This window comes from Chrysochloris asiatica, unplaced genomic scaffold (assembly GCF_000296735.1).
Source record: "Chrysochloris asiatica unplaced genomic scaffold, ChrAsi1.0 scaffold00168, whole genome shotgun sequence".
Lineage (NCBI taxonomy): Eukaryota > Metazoa > Chordata > Mammalia > Afrosoricida > Chrysochloridae > Chrysochloris > Chrysochloris asiatica.
In genome coordinates this window covers 195775-216139 of record NW_006408686.1, presented here as the reverse complement: position 1 = coordinate 216139, position 20365 = coordinate 195775, and the positions used below count along the sequence as shown (strand labels likewise).

Genomic DNA, 20365 nt, shown 5'->3' with positions numbered 1-20365 from the left:
CCTCTCTGAGCCTCACTTTTGTTGCCTGGAAAACGGTCAAAGGGCTGAGGGCTAGAATGTCTGACTGTGGACAGCATTTGCAAAAACAGTCAGCAGGCTGCCTGGGTGAAGAGCGCCACCTGGAGGTTACAAGTGTACACACTCTCCCTGCAGGATTAGTTCGATCCCTAAGAGGGCGCAGCATCTCAGACAACTAAAGGACCCAGAGGAAAAAAACAAACCCATCTTTAGGTTTATTGAAGGAGGAAAACTGGGGCGGGAGAAAGTATGGGGTGGGGGGAATAAAATGCTTTGCTTGGTTTATAAAGAGCAAGATTTCAGGGGACCCCTTCTGAAGAGGTAGCCTCCTCCCCAACTACAAGCAGCAGAAAAGCCAAGCCAAGGAGGGAAGGAAATCGGAAGGGCCCAGAGGACCCCAAACACCCCCTTGGACATGAGCCACAAGCTTTCTCCCCCCGCCCCCAAAGCATCTACCCCAGGGAACCCATGGGGACTGAGGAAGGGGGTATGTACACGGGTGGGGGTGGCATTGGTTTGGGTGGGGGAGGGAATAATTTATCCGCAGCAGCGGTGGATGGCAAAGGGGCCGGGAGCAGTAGCCTGGTGGCAGTGATGGTCTAGGGGTCCCGCTCTTTCTTGACCTTGATGTCTCCAGCAAGGATAGTGGCGATCTCGCCCTGCATGAAGGCCCATGGGACGGAGGAGCCCACGAGTGGGCACTTGTCACCACTCGGGCAGTACACCTCGCCTGCAGGGCCCTGCGCCTTGATGAACTCCCGTGAACAGGGGAAGCAGAACTTGTGTCCAGGTACGGAGGGGCACTGGACGAAGTGGGTGTCTTCCAGTCGCTCCCTGCACAAGGTGCAGCACAGTGGGGCCCCCGGGGTGGCCCCAGTGCCACTTCCACTCCCGCTGACAGCTTCAGCCCCTGCCGTGGGGCTGACTTCTGCCTCACCATTACGTGACACAAGCCGATGTTGGGCTGGAGGTTGGGCTGTGGAGGAGGCTGCAGGGCTGGCACCCCCTGCCCGCCCGGGACCCCCACCCCCACCAGGGTCCTTGGGTGAGTGGCCCAGGGCCTCGGCCACATTCTTCAGAGCAGCAATGGGTGAAGGCACACCTGGGGTCTCGGTGGAGTACGGACCACCGGGTGCGACCCAGTGTCGCTGCTGCTGTTCCTCAGTGGTCAGCTTCCCAGCCGCTTCGCATTCCGGCTCAGGGGATGCCTTGCGACGGCGTGGCGTGGGAGCCAGGTTCCGGGATGGGGCTCGAGGGGGTGGCCCGCACAAGGCTGCAGGGGCCGGTTCTGGGTACTGCTGGGGCAGGGCCTCCGCTGGAGCTGGCTCTCTGAAGCTGCGGACCCCATCGGTGAGCAGCTCTCCCAGCTGGCGCCATTCCCCGGAACCGTGCCGGCGCTCATATTCCAGGTACTTAAAGCCTGAGGAGGCCAGGGCCTTGCCCGGCTCCCGCAGAGCATCATGGAACATCTGCCGGGCCACCGCCAGGACCCCTGCGTACACATTGCCCGAACCACAAGGGTACTCGGTAAAAAGCTTCAGTTCGAACTCGTAGCCTGGAGGGCGGGCAGTAGCATCGAAGGCGAACACCCGTCCCACCAGCCCGTGATCCTTCTTGAAGCGGACGTTGAACGGGGCACAGGCGGACAGTGCTAGCAGTTGCTCACGAACAGCTTTGGGACGCCCGTGCCACTCCTCTGCCCGGCCCCGCATGGCCTCGTTCAGTTCTGCCAGGCAGTCCGCATTCCTCTGCTGCTTCTCCTTCTCAAAATCAGAACCGAAGGCTGGACGGGCAGGACTCAAGCCGGGTGCCAACGTCAGACCCCGGCTTCCCAGACCAGACACTGCGGCAGCCAGTAGCCCAGGAGGCACCAAGCCGGGCATTGAGCCAAGCAGAGCCCTTCGAGCCCCCTCGGCCACAGCCTCCTCACGACCCAGTCCATTGGCCAGGCGGGACCCCAGGGTGTACTCCAGGGCAGGTGAGGGCAACGGGAGACGGCCTGATGAAGTGGCTCTGTCATAGCGGTCCTGGCCTGAGACGCCGCTTCCAGTGCCCGACGGCTGGGGCTGGGGCTGTGGGGGTGGGAGCTGAGGCCCCGACGTAGTGGCCGCCGCCAGGTCCTTGGTGGAAGGGTGCTTGGGGGCCGGGGGGCCGGGGGATCGGCCCTCTGGGAGCACGTGGCTGCGCTTGAGCTGGCGGGCAGCATCGATGAGCAGCTCGATGCGGTCCGCGCCCTCGAAGTTCACGCAGCCACGACACACTGCCTCGCTGAAGTCCCACACCATGGCCCACGGCATCTTGGGCAGGTCACACAGGTAGCACCATTGGCGGCGGGACGCCTGCACCGACGCCATGGCCCCAGTGCGCGTGCCGCCCAGCCTTCGCGTTCCACCAGGCACCGGCGTTCGATCCGCGTCACCGACGTCTGATCAGTGTTCCCCGGACCGCGCGAGCCACGGCCCGGTGTCCGGCTCCGCTTCCCCGCGGTATCCAGGCCCGGCCCCCCTTCCCCGCCCCCTGGGCCCTAAGCCTTTTTCCTCACTCTAGCCTTCCCTGAAAAGGTAGATAGAAACACGTCGGAGCACTCGGCCGGTCCGGACTCCGGACCGAGGCGCACAGCTCGGGCCCCGTGATGGGCCACGGGCGCCGCCGCCTCAGGCTCCCGCCGCTCCCGCCGCCGCCGCCGCAACGGCCGCCGCCGCCGCCTCCACCTCCTTCCTCTGCCCCAGAGGCCGCTTCGCAGGGAAAGTTACATAAGGCTCCGGCAAAGCCTTCTGGGAAACGTAGTCCCGCAGGGGGTCAGCTCTTAAAGGGGACGGCGAGTAGAAGGGGGCTCGTTGCCTCTCCTCAGGAACCCTTCTCTTTCCTCGCCACCGGGCAGGGTGTGCTGCGTGCCCCGGGGAGCTGAGGCTTAAGGGTTGAGAGTGGGATTGTGATACAAATGACTTCAGAAACTGGGGACAGACAGGTTGCCAGGGGTCCATTCGAACACTGAGTTGCTGTGCAGCTTTGAGTAAAAAACGTGCCCTCTCTGAGCCACCGTTATCCCGCCCATTAACTGAAGAGGCGGTCCAATGAAGGGTTAGGAAGGCAAGCCGCTCCCGGGTGTCCTCATTGAATGGTTTCCGAGCTGGGGGCCGGCTAGCTGTCACATGGAAGGGGTTGTCTCCTCAGTAGTTGGTTATCCCCAGATTCTTGGATATTTGCCTCTGGCTGTGAGCAGGACAAGTTAAAGAAATAAGACTGAGGACCTTCAGGCCAGACCTCTGCCTCAGTTTCCTCACCTGGTAAAGGAAAGGAATGACCAAACGTTCTTTAACTCGGCTTCAACTCTGCCGGCGGCATTGTGTGGCGTCCAAATGGTTACACAGCTGGCTTCTCCGCCCCCTCCCGATTTCACTACAATTCCCCAAATGCTCTGCGTTGCAGATCAACTGACGCACTTCCGCTGTCTGGGAGGTTGGGGAAAGGCCTTCACGGTTTCCTCAGTGTCTGTCGTCACCCACCCCCACCCCCTTTCCTGTTCTCTCAGCGCCCTGGGTTTGGGTAACCCTCGTCTTCTGCCGGTCCCCAATTTGGAGGAAGGGAAAGGGGCCAGAGATTGCGAGCAAGGTGGTATCTATATTGGTGAAGAGCAAGCACCAGCCTTCTTACCCCCAAATTCAGCGCTTGATACTTGCTAAATCCAGCCAGATTTTGGGAACCCCCACGCTTTCTATCCCTAAAACCTGGAACAGTGGAAATCAGGCTTGAGGAGGGGGTCAGTTTTAGGTTCTCGCTCACATCAGCCCCTTTCATTCTCTAGGCCTGGGTCCATGTTTAAGCGCTCAAAAATACTCGGAAAAATATTTGAACCACTTGCTAGAGTTGCATTCAGTTTTCGAATTAGTCCAGAGTTACCTGCTCTCTTCACCTCCAATTGCTGCCGCAGCATCTCTGATTTTTATCTATAATCCAAACGTCACAATTTTACTTAGACGTGTTAGAAATTATGTTTCTCCTGTTTTATTATTGAGTCCTGGTGTGACACTGTGGATTAATATAAATGCGTTAGATCTGCAGTCTGCGGCTCACGTTCACCGGCTGCTTCTCAGAACTCTATGCAGGGTCTGTGGGTTGGAACGGACTCTACGGCACTTAATAACAGAATTTTCTTAACATTGTGAAGTGAAATCCCTTCAACAATATTTACGTTTGGCATTGGGTCGCTAACCACAAGGTCTGAAGTTCATATCCACCAGCCACTCTGCTGGAGAAAGATAAACAGCCTTGGAAGCCCTAGTTCTAGTCTGCCGTGTGGGGTTACTAAGAGTCAGAATCATCAACTCCACAGCAATTTGGTTTGGGTTTAAACAATAGATACACAATCCTGGGTTTCACATACTAGCTACACTTCCTTTTAAAATAACATTAAAGCTTAATATAGAAATATGAACAAGTCCATGCATCCCTAAAATGGATTTTTCTGTGGGTTAATGCACTGGACTGCCAGGTCGGTTTGAATGGCAAGGCCCACGGTTCAAACTCACCAGCCACTCCTCAGAAACCCTGTCTATACGGGGTCCCAATGGGTCGGAACCTACTTGACAGCACTTAAACTAGAGGGAGTTAGGAGTCTCTGGGCAGTGCAAACAGCACACTGGTATTTGAACTACGTTAAAGGTTTAAGTCCACTCAGGTACCTAAGAAGAAAGGCCTGGTTATCTAGTTTGAAAAGATTGCTGTTAAGTACCTTCAAGTTGGTTCCAACTCATAGCAATCCTCTCCAGGGAGCAGCTGGTGAGTCTGAACTGCCAACCTTGTGGTTCCCACGGACCCTGCAGTCCAGGGTTTATCCTACAGCGCCACACCAGGACTAAAAACCCTAAACCACACACTTACTGTGACACATATGGGATGGTCATGGGTCAGAATTGACTTGAAAGGAACTGGTTAGTGGGAGTTCAGAGTTCTGACCAGAGGCAAACTCAGGTGACTGGACTGGACTGTCCGGCTGTGGCCTCAGGCAAGTCCGTAAGCTTAAGAAAGCTGTTATTTTCCTCTGAAAAAATGCAAACCCCTGGGGTGTGTTCTTTATTGAATGCCTTTGCTGTTGTTAAATGCTGTTGAGTCCGTTCCAACTCATAGTGATCCCATATAAGGTTTCTGAGGTTTTAAACCTTTTGAGGGAGGAGAAACTGCCCTGGAGATAACTCCAATTGATAGGGACCCGGCAGGACCTAACTCTTCCATAGGGTCTCCAAGGCTGTAATGTGTACAGAAACGAACTGCCACATCGTTCTCAGAGCAGCTACTGGACTCCAACCACTGACCTTTTGGTTAACACCTCAACCCTTACCCCACTGGGACGGACGGATGCTAGGGCTCCTTTTTAGTGTATTATGTAAGTAGGTAAATTGTTAGTAGGGTGCTTGACTCATACATGAAGGTAGTTTTGTTTTTTTAAATTCGTCCACTAATTCAACAAATATTCAACCTCCCTTCTGTGATGGGCATACAACACTGACCAAAACAGGCCAAGGTCTTGCCCTGACCTGGCTCAACCTGGTGATGGAGGTGGGCACTCAATTTTAAACTACTCAAAATGATTATTTAACTGCGTTTTGTGATTAACAGCCCTGGTGTGGAGTCAGAAAGCTTTCCAGAGGAGGTAGTATTTGAATGGAGACCTGAAGGATGAAAACAATTTAACTGTAGAAAATAAAGACTACTTTCTCTGTAGGCCCATTTTACAGATGAGAAAACTTGAGGCCCATAGAAGTGAGCTTGTTTGCTCAATGTTACAAAGCTGGGCTGAGCTGCAGCAGTCGATCCAGGCCGGATGGAATTAAAAAACTTAATGTAAAATCCAAACTTGTTACTGTCCAATTGCGTTCAACTCATGGTGACGTCATGTTCGTCAGGGTAGAACTGCTCCATAGGGTTTTCCAGGCTATAGGAGCTCTGGTAGCATAGTGGTTACAAATCAGGTTGTGAACCTTAAGGTCAGCAGTTTGAAACTACCAGCTGTTCCGCGGGAGAAAGATGAGGTGTTCTGCTCCCGTAAAGATTTACAGCCTCAGAAACCCTGTACAAGGTCACCGAGTCTAAAGCAACTCCATGGCATACAACAACAAAAAATACTTTTTATAGTAAATCACCAGGTCTTTGTTCCAAGGAGCAGCTTGTTGGGTTTGAACTCCCATCCTTGAGGTTAGTGGAAGATCCTAAACTGCATCCAAAATGGTAGCAATTATCCACTTTGCTACCAGGCACTGCAACAGGTGTTGGGAGCCAGCTCTTGTCTTCATTATGGGAGGACCATTCCGTCAACAGGTAAAGGCATGTGTTCATTTATGGGTACTTGAGAAGCCCAAGGAGTCCTAATGTGGCGGTGTAGGATACACACTGGACCTGCTAACCCAAAGGTCGTGTGGTTCAATCTCACCAGCTGCTTCTCGGAAATCCTATATGGGTCACTGAGTCAGAATCAAGTCAAGAACACTAAATAGCACAGCAGCCGAGGAGTTTAAGACACTGAGAGAAAATCTAAGAGGTGGATCTGTCTTGCCTAGTCTGGGGGACAGGATCCAGAGGAAATGACATTTAGGTCAGTACTTGAAGATGTAGAGGAATGAAATTTCATTCGTCCAGAAGATTTGATGGCTTTAAATTTTTTTAAAAGAGGCTGAAAACCCACTCAACCTGGGACTTTCCAGGTGTGCGATGAAAAAATATCCCGTTCTCCAGCAGTGGGGACAGGGCAAGAGTAGATGCTCCTCCCACCTCCACCCCCAGGCCTGGCTCAGACAGAGCCCCAAGTTATTGTATTAAAAATAAGTTTATTGGTATCTTGTCACCACTGGGGAGAGCAGAGACTGCAGTAGTGTGGCAGAGGGCCCAACCTAGAACCTGCATGGGAACTGAGCTCCACTCCCCCTTTATCATCTCTCTTTTGATTTGTCTTGCAAACCCCCACCCCTTCCAAAGTCTGGGTTGGAGAGGTGGTGAGGCCCCCACAGGTCAATTCTTCAAGTCAACAAGAGTTGTGATGATGGGCGGGGGTATGTGCAGACCCGCGAGGTTCTTCCTCCCCCCCACAGGGGGCAATAATAAATAACAAAATATTGATGGCTTAGAAGGCAAAGTTAAGGGTGGCAGCCAGGCAGAGAGCATTGTACTGGGGAAGGGGGACCGGGGAGCTTATCCACGAGCTCCCCCCACCCCCAGATAATCAGGCACTAACTAGTATAGGGCGTGGGGTGCCTACACCCCTGGAGCGGGATCCTAGGGCGCAGCTGGGATGATGAAGGGATGCCCCCCTGGACTGTGCCAAGCCGGGAGCGGGTAGGGGGCGCAGGCAGGTTCAGACCCACGGAAATCTCACGGAGATTTCCATCGCCCACGTCTCTTCCGTGTGGGGAAACCCTTTCTCCTCTTGTGTGGGGGTGAGTCGTGGGGCGCGAGGGGGGCAGGGGCTGGACGGGGGCTTCCCTCTTCGCTCCTAGGGCCGATAATCACGCCCCTGGTTGCCACCACCGCTCCGTCCACGACCGTAGCCACAACGGACACGGGCTCTGGGGTGATTTCCATCTTGGGGGTGGGTAGGGGCAGTACGGGCCTGGGGGGCTGGGGTACAGGCGGCGGGGGCAGTGGGTCGGCTGGGGCTCCCGGCAGAAGAGGAAGCAGGGTGCTGAGGGCCTCGCTCAGTTTGGCCAGTCCCTGCCGCAAGGTGCCAGCCAGCTCCCGGATGGCGTTGGCAGTCTCCTGCTGGGCTCGCAGGAAGTCCAGGGAAGGGTCTGGGGCCGAGGGTGTGACTGGAGTAGGCAGAGGGGGTAGCGCGCTGGGAGGCGTAGGTGCCACGCGGGGTGGTGGCGGCAGTGGAAGCGGTGGTAGTGGAGAGGGAGCTGGCAGGGACGGGGGCGGGGCTGGGGGCGATGGAGACAAGGCCTGGCGGGACATCTGGACCGACTGCTGGGCTGGAGGGGGCGGGGACTCACGCTCCTTGGGTCGCTGGCAGCCCCGCTCCTGGGGAGAGCAGGAGGGCGGGACCCAGGGCTCTGGGCTGCTGGAGCGTCCCCCTTTGCCAAGGGCTGGCGTATCTGTGGAGAGAGAGGTGGGTCAGGTGGGTGGGACCCCGCCCCGCCCTGCAGACTCGGTTACCCCTTCCCACCTTCCTCTTCCAGTTCCTACCTGTCCAGGCTCCCAGGTGATCCTTCGAAAGTAAGTATCTTTCCGTGGAACGGATGCCCAGGACCAGTTATCTTTCCTTGGAAGGGAAGCTTAAGTTGTCTTCAACTCATGGTGACCCCGTGTGTTACCGAATAGGACTGCACCACAGTGTTTTTGTGGTTGTCTTTACAGAAAAGGACCTTAAGTCATCTTTGTGCTTAACTCCTAACCTAAAGGTTGGTGGTTCAAACCCACCTACTTACTGGTAACACCAAAAATTCAATGAGTCAATTCTGACTCATAGCGACTCTATAATAAAGTTTCTGAGGTTGTAAATCTTTAGAAGAGCAGAAAGCTTCATTTTTCTCTTCTGGAGCAACTGGTGGGTTTGAGCTGCTGACCTTGTGGTGAGCAGTTCAGTGCTAACTCTACAGCATTACAAGGGCTCCTCACTTACTGGTAGTGTTGGCAATCTGCTTCCATAAAGATTACTTCAAGAAAACCCTACAGAGCAACTTCACCTAACACGTGGGGTTGCCTTGAGTCTGAAGGGCAAGTAACTACAGCAACCAACAGTCTTTGCCCAAGTCTTTTGTCCTTGGAGTCGCTGGCTAAGTTCAAGCCACCAATCTTTAAAAACTGTGTGGAAAAATTTGATTACCTTTTCATTCCATTTCTATACAAACTTTTGGAAGCCCTGTCATTTAGTCAACCTGGTAGCTGATACCAGCCTGAGTGGAAACAGGGACCTGGGTAGCTCTCATCCCACTCAGAGGAAGGGTCAACTTACTCTGAATGGTCCAGACATACAAACCCTTCTCTAATTGTCTTGCTGGGTCCTGGGGCAATTGGGGTCCAGTCTAGGGGAGCTAGGAGAGAGCTGGGGTGCTAGGGCAGTGGCAGGGGGTCTCTCTGGCAGAGACTGGAGTTCAGGATCATTGGTCTACACCAGTTCAACCTTGGGCTAGTTCGGCTTCCTCTTTCTCAACCCACTTGGGTTGAATAGCGTTGAACTCAGTCTTCAAGCACAGACTCTGAGACTTGTCCCCCAGCACAAACCTCTCCCCTGAACTACAGACTCTACACATCCAGTTTCTTACTCAGCAGATTCACTCAACTGTCTAATAGCGCCTCAAACTCACTTGCCAAGATCTGAGATCCTGACTCTCCCTACCCTCCCAACCTGCTCCTCCCTCAGCTGCTCAGGCTAAACACCTTCATTTATCTTTCTCACTCCAAAGACACAGTCCCTAACTCTACCTAAAATGAAAGTCAATGCCAATGTCTTTCCATCTCCATGGTCCGACCACGTATCATCTCCTACCTGGATGAATGCAGTTGCCTCCTCAGTGGGTCCTGGCTTCCCCCATCCCCTCCCCCTCCACTCCACAGCCTGTTCACCGGCAGCATGAGAGTCCAACTAAAATACAATTCAGTTATGTTACGGGGAAGAAGCTGGTCACTAGGGACCATGTCTTATATGAGTACACTTCTATGAACTGTCTAGAGTAAGCAAATCTAAGGAGACACAGTAGATTAGTGGTTGCCTAGGGCTTGGAGCAGTTTGAGCCTGGATGAGTAGTGGCTGAAACACTGGGCTGCTAACTGAAAGGCCATGGAATCAAACTCAACAGAGGCTCTGCAGGAGAAATAACCGTCAGTCTGCTTCCCTAGTGCTTACAGCCTTGCACACCATATGGGGCAGTTCTACTCTGTAAGGCTGAGATGAGTATGAGGAAGGTTGGAGGCAGAGTTCCTGAGTGAGGCTAACCAAAAGACTGGCAGTTATCTAGTTGGGCCTAGAGGTTTTCCTCACTTTTAAATGTGAAATATCAGCTAAACCATGAGTGTTATTGTTGATAAGTGCCATTGAGTCGGTTTCTGACCTATAGCAACCCTGTTTAGGGTTTCTGATGCTTTATTTATTAACATAAAAAGTTGATGTGGGAAAAATAAAAACAAACAGTTGGCAGCTCAAATCCAGCCAGAGGCACCTCGGAAGAAAGGCCTGGTAATCTACTTCCAAAAGCTCACAGCCATTGAAAACCCTATGGTTTGCAGTTCTGCTCTGACACATATGGGGTCACCATGAGTTAGCATTGACTCAACAAGTAATTGGCTTGGTTGTTTTTGTTTTAGGGCTAGGGTAATGAGTGGATGAGAAGATGATGGCTAAGGGGACTCAAGTTTTTTTTTATGGTCATGCAAATGGGCTGTGGTGATAAACTGCACAACTTGGTGCATTTTAAATGGGTGAATTCTATGGTGGGGTATAATAACCCATTGCTATCGAGTTGATTCTGACTCATATCCACCATATAGGACAGGGTAGAACTGTTTCATAGGGTTCCTGAGACTGTAAATCTTTATGGGTGCATCTTTCTCCCTCGGAGAGGCTGGTGGGTTTCAACTTCCAACCTTCTGGTTAAGCAGTCCAAAACTTAGTAAACTGCACCACCAGGTCCCTATTTCTCAATAAAATTGTTACGAAAAAATACAAGTCAGATGCTGTCTCTTCTCGGCTCCAAACTTTCCCATGGAGCCCTTCTCAGAGCTCCGACCTTCCCACTACTGCCGGGTCCTTCTTTCTGCTCCTGTTCCCTGCCTCAGGGACCTTGAACTTGCTGCTGCCCCAGGGCCTTTGCTCCAGCTGTTTTCTTTTTCTGGAAAGATCTTTTTCTTGACGTCTGCTGGCTCCCCTCTCATGCTCTCCTTCAGGACTCTGCTCAATATCACCGTCAGGAAGCCCTTCCTTCACTACTCACTAAAATAGCTCCTGCTTAGGAAAATGTGGAACAAAACTTCAAATCATAGAGACTAGGTTTATTGGGTGGAGAGACTGGTGGAAGACCCCAAATTATGACCCTTAGTCATTCTTCAAAGGTCTGGAAATGAACTCGCTATGCCTCAATTTAGGCTGAACAATAGACAGGTCTATTAGGGGAAAGAGTAAGACTAGAGAGGTACACACACCTTAGAATAATTTGAAAACCAGAGGGCAGCATTTACCAAGTACAAAGTTTAGAAAGGTTAGGAAACCAGGAGGAATGGAAACAAGAAAGGCAGGGAGGCGGTGGGTTAAGTGATGTTACATTGTAGGGACTATAATCAATGAGATGAAACAAAATGTGTATCAACTGTTGAATGGAAAACTGATCTACTCTGTAAACCTTTGCCTAATTCACAATAAAAACTTTAAAAAAAGCTTCTCTGTCTGTCCTTTTCTCTCCCTAAATGCCACCTGAATAGACCAGGGGCTGCCAGAAAAATGAACAAATCTGTCTTGGAAGAAATATAAGCAGAACGCTCCTCAGTAGCAAAGATGGCGAGACTTCATCTCCTGTACTCTGGACATGTCATCAGGAGGGATCAGTCCCTGGAGAAGGACATCGTGCTTGGTAAAACGGAGGGTCAGCAAAACTGAGCGGGACTGACACAGCACAGTGGCTGCAACGTGAACGGACACATAGCAGTGACTGTCAGGATGGCGTGGGCAGTACTGTGTTCTGTTGTATGTAGGGTTGCTATAAGATGGACCTGGTTCAATGGCACCTAACAACAACCACCCTACTTGAAGGAGCCCTGGTGGCACAGTGGTTAAGCACTCGACTTCTAACTGAAAGGTCTTCGGTTTGATCTCTGTGGGAGAAAGATGTGACAGTCGCTGCTTTGTTAATTCCAACTCAGCCTAGGAAACCCTGTATGACCATTTTACTGTATTCTATTGGGTAACTAAGGAGCTCTGGTAGCGTAGTGGTTACGAATCGGGCTGTGAACCACAAAGTCAGCAGTTCGAAACTACCAGCGGTTCTGTGGGAGAAAGATGAGGCTTTCTGCTCCCATAAAAATTTACAGCCTCGGAAACCCTACACAGACAGGGTCGCTATGAGTCGGAACAGACTCCACGGCACACACCAACAACAACATAGGGTAAGTATGTATCAGAATTGGATTTGGTTTTGGCTTAACTCTTACTTGGGTCCTTAAATTGTATAAATGATTTACTCACCTGTTAACCTAGAGGTTGCTGGTTCAAATCTACCTAGCAGTTCCACAGAATGCCCCAGTAGAAAGTTTAGCCTCTACCGCTGTCTACAAGGCCTCAGCTCTGGCCTTCCCAGTACTGCCGTTTCCTCCTTTCTGCTCCTCTTCCCTGCCTCAGGGACCCTGCACTCGCTGTTCCCTCTACCAGGCCCACCAGGCTCACCTCCCTTCAGCACCACCCTCTGGCCAGCTCCAGCTGAACTATTCCTTCCTCAGAAAGTCAGCCTTCCCCTTTGAGTCCCAATCAGATGGCCTGCTCTTAGCTCTCTCAGTAACAGGCAACCAGGGTTAGGACAGGACAAATGGACACTGGTCACACAAGGGAGAAGTGGGTGGGTTACGTGATGTCACACACGGTGAGGACTACCAGCAATGGCATGAAACAAGTGTTTATGAATTGTTGAACGGAAAACTTATCTGCTCTGTAAACTTTCACCCACCCAGTTCACAAAAAGTTTAAAAACAACACTATCCCTCACACAGCCCAACTGCCTTTTGGCTATCCATATTCAAAAAAAATGTGGCCGAGATTAAGGAACAAAGAAACAACATCATCAACAACAAAAACAGCCGCTTTCAGCTTTTATACTGAGGTTCAGTCTTCCTCCGCCAACCAGTTAGGGGGGAGGGGAAGAGGGCAGGCCGGGAGAGCAATGACCACAGTTTACCTGTACTGGACTCTGTTCCCAGCCACGGAGTCCTGGTGTGGCACTGTAGGATAAGCATTGAAGAGCAAGGTTGGTGGTTCTAACTCACCAGTGGCTCCTCAGAAACCCTCTACAGGGTAGCTATGAGTTGGAACCAACTTGATGGTACTCTGGTGAGGCGCTGTGGGCTAATGTCAGACTGCAAAGTTGTTTGAACTGCAAGGTCAGTGGTTCAAGCTCACCAGCTTCTCCATGGAAACCCTATACAGGAATCGATTCAACGGCACTTAACAACAACAACATAACTTCTCAGCCAGGTTCTGTGTTCAAGTCTCCTCCTATGTTATCTCCCGGTGTCCTCCCAGCAATTTCCTGGAGGGGGGCAAGTGCTATCATTGAAATCACCCCTGTTTTACAAATGAGGTGGCTTGGGAGTTCAGAGAGAGAGGCTGTCCAAGAGCTGGCCGCAAGTGGAGGAGGGATGTGAAAACAGGCTGGTACCAGAATCTAAAACCAAGTCCACGTCCATGGAATGAATTCTGACTCCTAGACATCCCCATGTATCAGAGTAGAACTGGGCCCCAACACGTTTTTCTTGGCTGTAATCTTTGTGGAAGCAGATCACCAGGCGTTTTTTCTGTGGTGCTGCTGGGTGGCTTTGAACCACCAACTTTTTGGTTAGCTGTTGTTAAGTGCCATTAAGTTAGTTCCAACTCATAGCGACTCTCTATAGGGTTTCCAAGGAGTAAACTGGTTAAGTTTGAACTACCGACCGTATAGTTCAAACTGATCTTGAGGTCGAGTGCGTATCCTACGGCGCCATACGAGTTAAGAGCAAATCATTTGGACCACCCAGGAACCAGGACTTTAGATCCTGCCATTGTAACTACTTCTTGTATGAGGGCTCTGGGCGGGACGGGGAGCTAAGGTTGGGTGGGTGCAAGTTTCCCTTATAAAAGGCATAGAAACTGCAGGTACTCTGAAATGCATCTTTTCTAGTGTATTGAGTAAAAGTAACAAAAAGTAACCCAGCCTCCATGCCCACAAGGCTTACAAGAGTCCTGGAGGGGCCACTCATTCACTCAAACCGAATCATTGAGTCGATTCTGACTGAAGTAATCCTAGAGGACAGAGTATACTGCTACATAGAATTTCTCAGGCTGTAAATCTTTAGGGAGCGGCTGGTGGGTTGCAACCACCCACCTTTCAGTGAGCAGCCTAGTGCTTAATGAACCCACCAGGGTTCCTCTGAAAGATCAACAGGAGAATTTAAGTATTATATTTGTAACTACTCAAAGGCACTTAACAACAACAAATAAACAGCAGTGTGTGTGTGTGTGTGTGTGTGCGGGTGCAAGAGTGACAAATACTAAAACCTCTCCCTGGGGTTCACTACAGGGATTAACTGAGTTACTGTGGGTTTAGGACAGTTCCCGGCACATAGGTAAGAGCTCACTGTTACTCTTTCCCTCCAGTGTCACTAAAGACACCTCAGGCGACAGAGGGGAGTCTGGAAGAGCCCCAAGCCCCATTCTTGTCATGAACCAACATGATGGGTCAGTGTGTAATCTAGGATGCTCTAAATCTATTCCTGCCGCAGGGCCTTTGCACCTGCTAGTTCCTCTCTCTGGAACGCTCCTCCAAAATAACCATGTACTTGCTCTTCTAGTCAGGTCTCCACACAAACTTCAGCTCCTCAAATAAGCCCTCTCTAACTACCTTATCTTAGCAAACCCCTCACACCACCTTGCCTTTCCATCACTCACTATCTTTTTCACAGGCTGTTTTTCCTTCTTAGTTGTTATCATCTCCTGGCATCTGACCTGTTTTTTTTGGGGGGGGGGGTTAGTTGTTCATGATCTGTGTGTTTCTCAACTAGGATGTCAGCTCCACAAAAGGAACGAATCCGTCATGTTCTCTACGGTGTTCCCAGCACTTACTACAGTACCTGATAGTGCAACAGTAAAGCACTCAACTGCTAATCAAGAGGTTGGCAGCTCAAACCCACCAAGTGACTCTGTGGGAGGAAGACCTGACTTCTGAAAAGATGAGAGCCAAGAGAACTCTATGGGGCAGTCTACTCTTGAGTATGGGGTCTCTATGGGTTGGAATCAAGTTGATGACACCCAGAAATAACACTATAATGGCTGCTTCAGCATCAGTGTTCAATAAATATTTGTTGAATGAGTGAATGAATATATAGGGGTTGTACAGCTTTTGAAGGAATCCTGGTGTGGCACTCTGGGTTAATACACTAGACTGCATTGTTGGTTAGAACTGTAAGGTCGGTGGTTAAAGTTCACCAGCCTCTCCTCGGAAATCCTACCCAGGGTGGTCTCTATGGGTTGCAACCGACTCGATGGCCCTTAACCACAGAACAGCTTTTGAAAAAGGGAACTGACAGTTGTTGCAACTATGGGCTCAAACATAAAGACAGTGTGGAGGCCACAGGGCTGGATCATGTTTCATTCTGTTATAAGGTTCCCTATGAGTCAGGATCGACTCAACGGACCCCTAACAACAATAGCTTTTGAAAAACTCAGCTTGAAATCATTGCTCTGGTCCACTGGAGCCATTTCACTGATAAAAAGACTGAGGGTTGATTCCAATTGGATTGTGTCTCTCTTGTGCTAAGGACACTTTCTTGCTTCCCAAATGCCCTCCAGATGAATTGCAAAGTCTTGACCTTAACTTACAACCGTGTGTGCGTGATCTTATGCTAACCACACTGCTCAATCAATGGAACTCTTGCTATTACCAGGCAATCTAGATCTGTGGTTAAGGGAATGAATGATTCGTTGGACACACACCTGTGTCTGTATCCCACTTACACTATTTACTTGCGGTGTGACCTTGGGCGAGTAAACAAACCTCTATGAATTAAAATGATCTTGCACTGTCTTATCTGTTCATGTCTAAGTTCTTCCTTTATTCAAAACCCTTCAGTGGCTGCCTACAACATTTAAGATAAAATCCAAACTCCTTAGCTTGGCCTTTGCCTACCTCTCTGCTCTCATTTAATATTTCTTTCTTCATGTCTTTTCCATGCACCAGCCTCTCCAACTGGGAGAACCTGTGTCAGTTTCCTAAACTGGCCCAGCTCTCTTTCTACCAGGCTCACTTTCCCAGCTCTTCTTCATCTGGCCCATTCAGTCTCATCCATGGCGTCTCCATTCTGACATCCACTCCTCCATGAAGCTCTTCTTCATTTCCTACACTGGTTCAGGCATGCTTTTGGGGCTTCCAAGCCCTTTACATGCAACCCTGTAGGAGGGGTGCTGTTATAGACCCGTTTTACAGCTAAGGAAAACTGAGGCTCAGAAAAGTGTAAAGGATTAACAACTCTCAGTGTCAGGAGTGGGACCCAGACCTAGGAGGCCTGGCTCCAAAGCCCACAGCTGGGCCCATCAGCAACACTTTAGGAACACCTAGCATGTGGCACTTGTGGTGCTGTGGGCTAATGCGTCAGATTGCAAAGCATTTGAACTGCAAGGTCGGTGGTTCAAGCTCACGAGCTTCTCTTTGGAAACCCTATACAGGATCACTATGGGTCAGAATCAACTCAATGGCACTTAACAACAACAACAAGCATGTGGCACAGAGGGTTAAGCACTCCAGCTGCTAACCTAAAGGTTGGCAGTCACCCCCTGGGAACAGATCTAGCTCCCTTACTGGACTGTGTGTCCCACAAGAACAGGGCAAGGGTTAGCTCAGTTACTGTGCAAGTGTTCTGAGCATAGCTTTAGAAGAAATAATAATTCAAAGTCAAAGCTAAGTGCAAGATCTTTGTCCTCAGTTCTCCATAACCTGCTCAAGACATGACCTTGAGAGGTTACCCAACCCCTCTGAGCCTTTAATTTACAAAATGGTGAAATACTACCTACTTCAAGGCAGTTAATCTCTCAATCAAGTACCAAACCAACCTTGAGTGGTTCTCAGGCATGGTGCTAAGCAGTTCATAAAAATTAACACATTGAATCTTCACAAGAACCCTTTGAGGTAGGGGCTATTTTTATCTTCATCTTCAAAACCGATCCCACAGGAAAGGAGGAGGAATGGAAGGGAGGGTGGAGAACACAGGAGACAGTTGAAACGGTGATGTTACATTATGGGAACTGCAATCAACAATATGAAACCAAATGTATGAACTGCTGAATGAATGGAAACCAGATTTGCTCTGTAAACTTTCATCCTATTCATAATAAAAAATGTAACACACAAAACCTGATACAAGCTGGTTTCAACTCATAGTGACCCTATAGGACAGAAATCTGCCCCATAAGGCTTCCAAACCTATAGTCTTTTACCTATCAGTTAGCAGGTGAGCGCTTAATTATGGTACCACCAGGGCATCTTAGCCCCATTTTACAGATGCAGAAACTGCAGTGCTACACCTTACCCAAAAGGAGCTTTGGTAGCACGGTGGTTAAGTGCTTATTGACTAACCGAAAGATTGCAGTTTAAGCCCATCAGCTACTCCTTGGGAGAGAAAATGTGGCAGTCTGCTTCTGTAAAGATCTTGGAAGCTATATAGGGCAGTTCTCTGTCCTCTAGAGTTGGGCTGAGTCACAATCAACTCCATGGCAGTGGGTTTTTTAAACCCCCACTTTACTCAAGATGATACAATTGGTAAAATTGTGATAGGAGCCCCAACAGTCTGTCTCCAGAGTTCCTACCTTAACTGCCTCTGATGTGTTAATGAAACCCCGTGTTAAAAGAATTTAGACAGTGCTTGGAATGTGATTTTGTTGGGAGCAGTCAAGTTGATTTCAACTTATGGTGGAATTACAGAGCAGAAGTGACCTATAGGATTTTCTTGGCTATAATCTTTCTGGGATCAGATGGCCAAGTCTTTCTCCTGGTGAAGCTGTTTGGTGGGTTTGAATGACCAACGTTTGGATCAGCAGCTCTAAGGGCTTAACTTCCACATGCTAGATGCTCCCAGAGTGTTAGATGTTACTACTATCCTGATGGTCCGGTGGGCTTTGGAGCCAGGCCTCTTAGGTCTGGGTCCCACTCCTAACATTGACAGTAGTTAATCCTTTCACTTTTCAGAGCCTCAGTTTCCCTAGCTATAAAATGGGGCTATAACAGCACTCATCCCATAGAATTGTAGCGAAGACATGAGGAGGCTGGGGCAGTGTCAGGCACACAGTTAAGTATGCTTTGAGACTGCTCTTTCGAAGGTGAAGGTGAAGGTACTTACCTGTGTGTCGGTCCTCCCTAGGGTCTTCGGATAACACATAGCGATGGGTCAAGGCTCCTGAGGTCAGCGGTTGTGAGGAGGCGGATGCATGGGGCTGCTCGGCCACAGTTCCGGCCCCTGCCCCGGGCGCAGCCAAGCCGGGCCCCAGGATGGCGAAAATAGTCTCCTCCTCCGCGGAGAAGGCGTCCTCGGCGGCAGGCCCGGTGCCCTGCGTGGAGTGCGGCACGCGGGCCAGTTTCTCCTTAGTGCGGCGCTTGAAGTCGTTCCAACGCTTCTGCACCTCCTGGCCGGTGCGCTTCCAGCTGGTAATACCATTGATCTTGGCGGCAATGCCGTCCCACAGGCGCCGCCGCTCAGCCACGCTCACTCGACGGCTCTGCGCGCCGTAGAGCTGCGGGTAGTGGGCGCGCACTTCGCGGATCAGAATCTGGTTCTCCTCGAACGAGAAGCGCGGCTTGCGCAGCCGGGTGGTCTCTTCCGCTTCGCCCGCCGCCGCCGCCGAAGCCATAGCGCCCCCCGACGCCGCCGTCCGGCCGCCTGGCGCATGGGGAGCGCCGGCGCTGCGGACACAGGGCGCACGGCGCTGGCGGGGGCGCGGCGTCCCCAAGCTGCCCGCCCCACCCCTTCCGCCTCGATGCGGACGCCGCGGTCCCAAGGGCCAGGGGTGGGGGCGGGCAGAAGTGAGGGGCTGTCAAAGGTGCCTAATAATAACTCACACGGGCAGAGCGCTCGCGGTGTTCCTGGCGCCGCGCAAAGTGCAGCGCCGAGGAGTTACGGCAATTGGGGAGAGGGTCTGGGGGATGGAGGAAAATGAGCTTAAGTGTAGGAAAAGGGGAATCTGCAATAGTTACAGGAGAACGGGGACATTGGAGAACAGGAAAGGATAAGAGAATAGGGGTGTCTCAGAGGCTGAAAAATCATGGGATGATGGAGGTAAGGGGATGCTGAAGACGGTGCAGCAAAAATGGGGGACTTGGAGCAGAGAGGCGCTCTGAGGGTTCCGGGGCAATGGGGTGACCATAAGATCGATATGAAAAGGAGGCTCCGGGGTGATGTCCGAGAAAAACGGTGAGCTGGGGGCTCCTGGGATGAAAAAATACTAGGGATTAAGGTCTGCAGAGATTGTGGGAGCTCTGGGGGATGCCAGAAATTAAGGAGAACTCTGGGAATAAATAATAGGAGCTCAGGATCAGGAAGGGGCAACAGGGGCTGTGAGGAACTCCAGAAAGAGTAGAGGTCGTAGTGAGTAGGGACGTTACTTACCGACGCCGCAGCAGGCCCCTCCTGCCCGTCGGTTAAGGTTTGGGCTTCTGCGGCCTCCTCCCTCCCCCCACCTTTCTCCCTCCCCTCTCTGGGCCCCGCCCCCGGCCGCCCCAGCGAACCAAGGCGCAGGCGCACCCAGCGCCAGTCTGCCCTAAAGCTCTTAGCTCGGGTTTCAAATGCCCACAGCGCAAGCGCAACGTTGCCCTCTACCGAGTTCCACCAGCTGCCTGCAGCTGCGCAGGCGCAAGATTAGCGTTTAGCTCGTTCCCTTGGCCGCCTGGTACCGCAATAACGCATGCGCGCCTTTCGCTCCTGGCCAGCGGCAGCGCCCCAGCGCAGGCGTAGCAATCCTTGGGGAAGGAAGGAGAGACGATTCCCGGCGTCTTTCAACCCACTCTACCTTCTAACTGCGCATGCGTCTTTTTTCCGCTTGGCCCAAGAGATAGATGAAGGCGGTGGAGGGAAGCGCTTTGTCTCCGTGGCAACTGCGTGGGTGGCGTGGAGGGTGTGAGAAAATTGCGTAGCCGCCTCCCATACTCGCTCCTGCGCTGGACCACTAGGCTGACAGTAACCCATAGAGGCGAGGTGCCCTGGAGACATCCCGCCCCCGGCGGGTCAGTAACCATGGCAACCCATCAACTTTCTAACCACGCCTGGGGAGGCCCCCAGTTCACACATTTACGTCATTGCGGGGAGGGGTGGGGAGAGGTTTTTTTTTGTGTGCGGGTTATGGAGGGTGATCCTGGCAAGGGCGTGGCTTTAAGCAAATGCCAGGAGGCAGGAACGAATCTAGAACACGGGAATAGATGAATGATGGAGTAGAGTAGGACTGAGAAATTTGTGTTTAGCATTCTGTAGGCGTCCTCAAGGTCATTTACCAAATATTGTTTGGTCGTTAGTTCTAGGTGCAGTGAGCTCTTGCAGCTCACTTTTAGTTGGGAGCCACAGGCAGTAAACTAAATAAATAAGTAAAATTTCATAAGGGGGGAGTCCTAGTGTAATGCTGTAGGATGTGTACTGGACTGCAGAGTTCAAG

General features: G+C 51.4%; 2 protein-coding genes across 2 annotated transcripts; both read right to left on the bottom strand.

The window, feature by feature from the left end:
• Nucleotides 1–207: 207 nt before the first annotated feature.
• On the bottom strand, nt 208–2730 carry IRF2BP1 (interferon regulatory factor 2 binding protein 1). Its single transcript, XM_006871321.1, has one exon. It carries the CDS (start codon nt 2370–2372, stop codon nt 618–620), a length of 1755 nt encoding a protein of 584 aa, XP_006871383.1. The 5' UTR covers nt 2373–2730; the 3' UTR covers nt 208–617.
• Nucleotides 2731–7380: 4650 nt separating this feature from the next.
• Nucleotides 7381–18574, bottom strand: MYPOP (Myb-related transcription factor, partner of profilin). The gene is made up of 2 exons (XM_006871320.1): nt 18067–18574; nt 7381–8099 (listed from the first exon to the last, which is right to left on the bottom strand). Exons 1-2 carry the CDS (start codon nt 18572–18574, stop codon nt 7381–7383), a joined length of 1227 nt encoding a protein of 408 aa, XP_006871382.1.
• Nucleotides 18575–20365: the final 1791 nt, after the last annotated feature.

Bases quoted from the DNA above. Each gene is read 5' to 3' on its own strand.
- IRF2BP1 (XM_006871321.1), bottom strand. From the start codon at position 2,372: ATGGCGTCGGTGCAGGCGTCCCGCCGCCAATGGTGCTACCTGTGTGAC.
- MYPOP (XM_006871320.1), bottom strand. From the start codon at position 18,574: ATGGCTTCGGCGGCGGCGGCGGGCGAAGCGGAAGAGACCACCCGGCTG. The intron at 8,100-18,066 runs GTAAGTACCTTC...CTCTCTCCACAG, and splicing joins TAGGGAGGACCGACACACAG to ATACGCCAGCCCTTGGCAAA.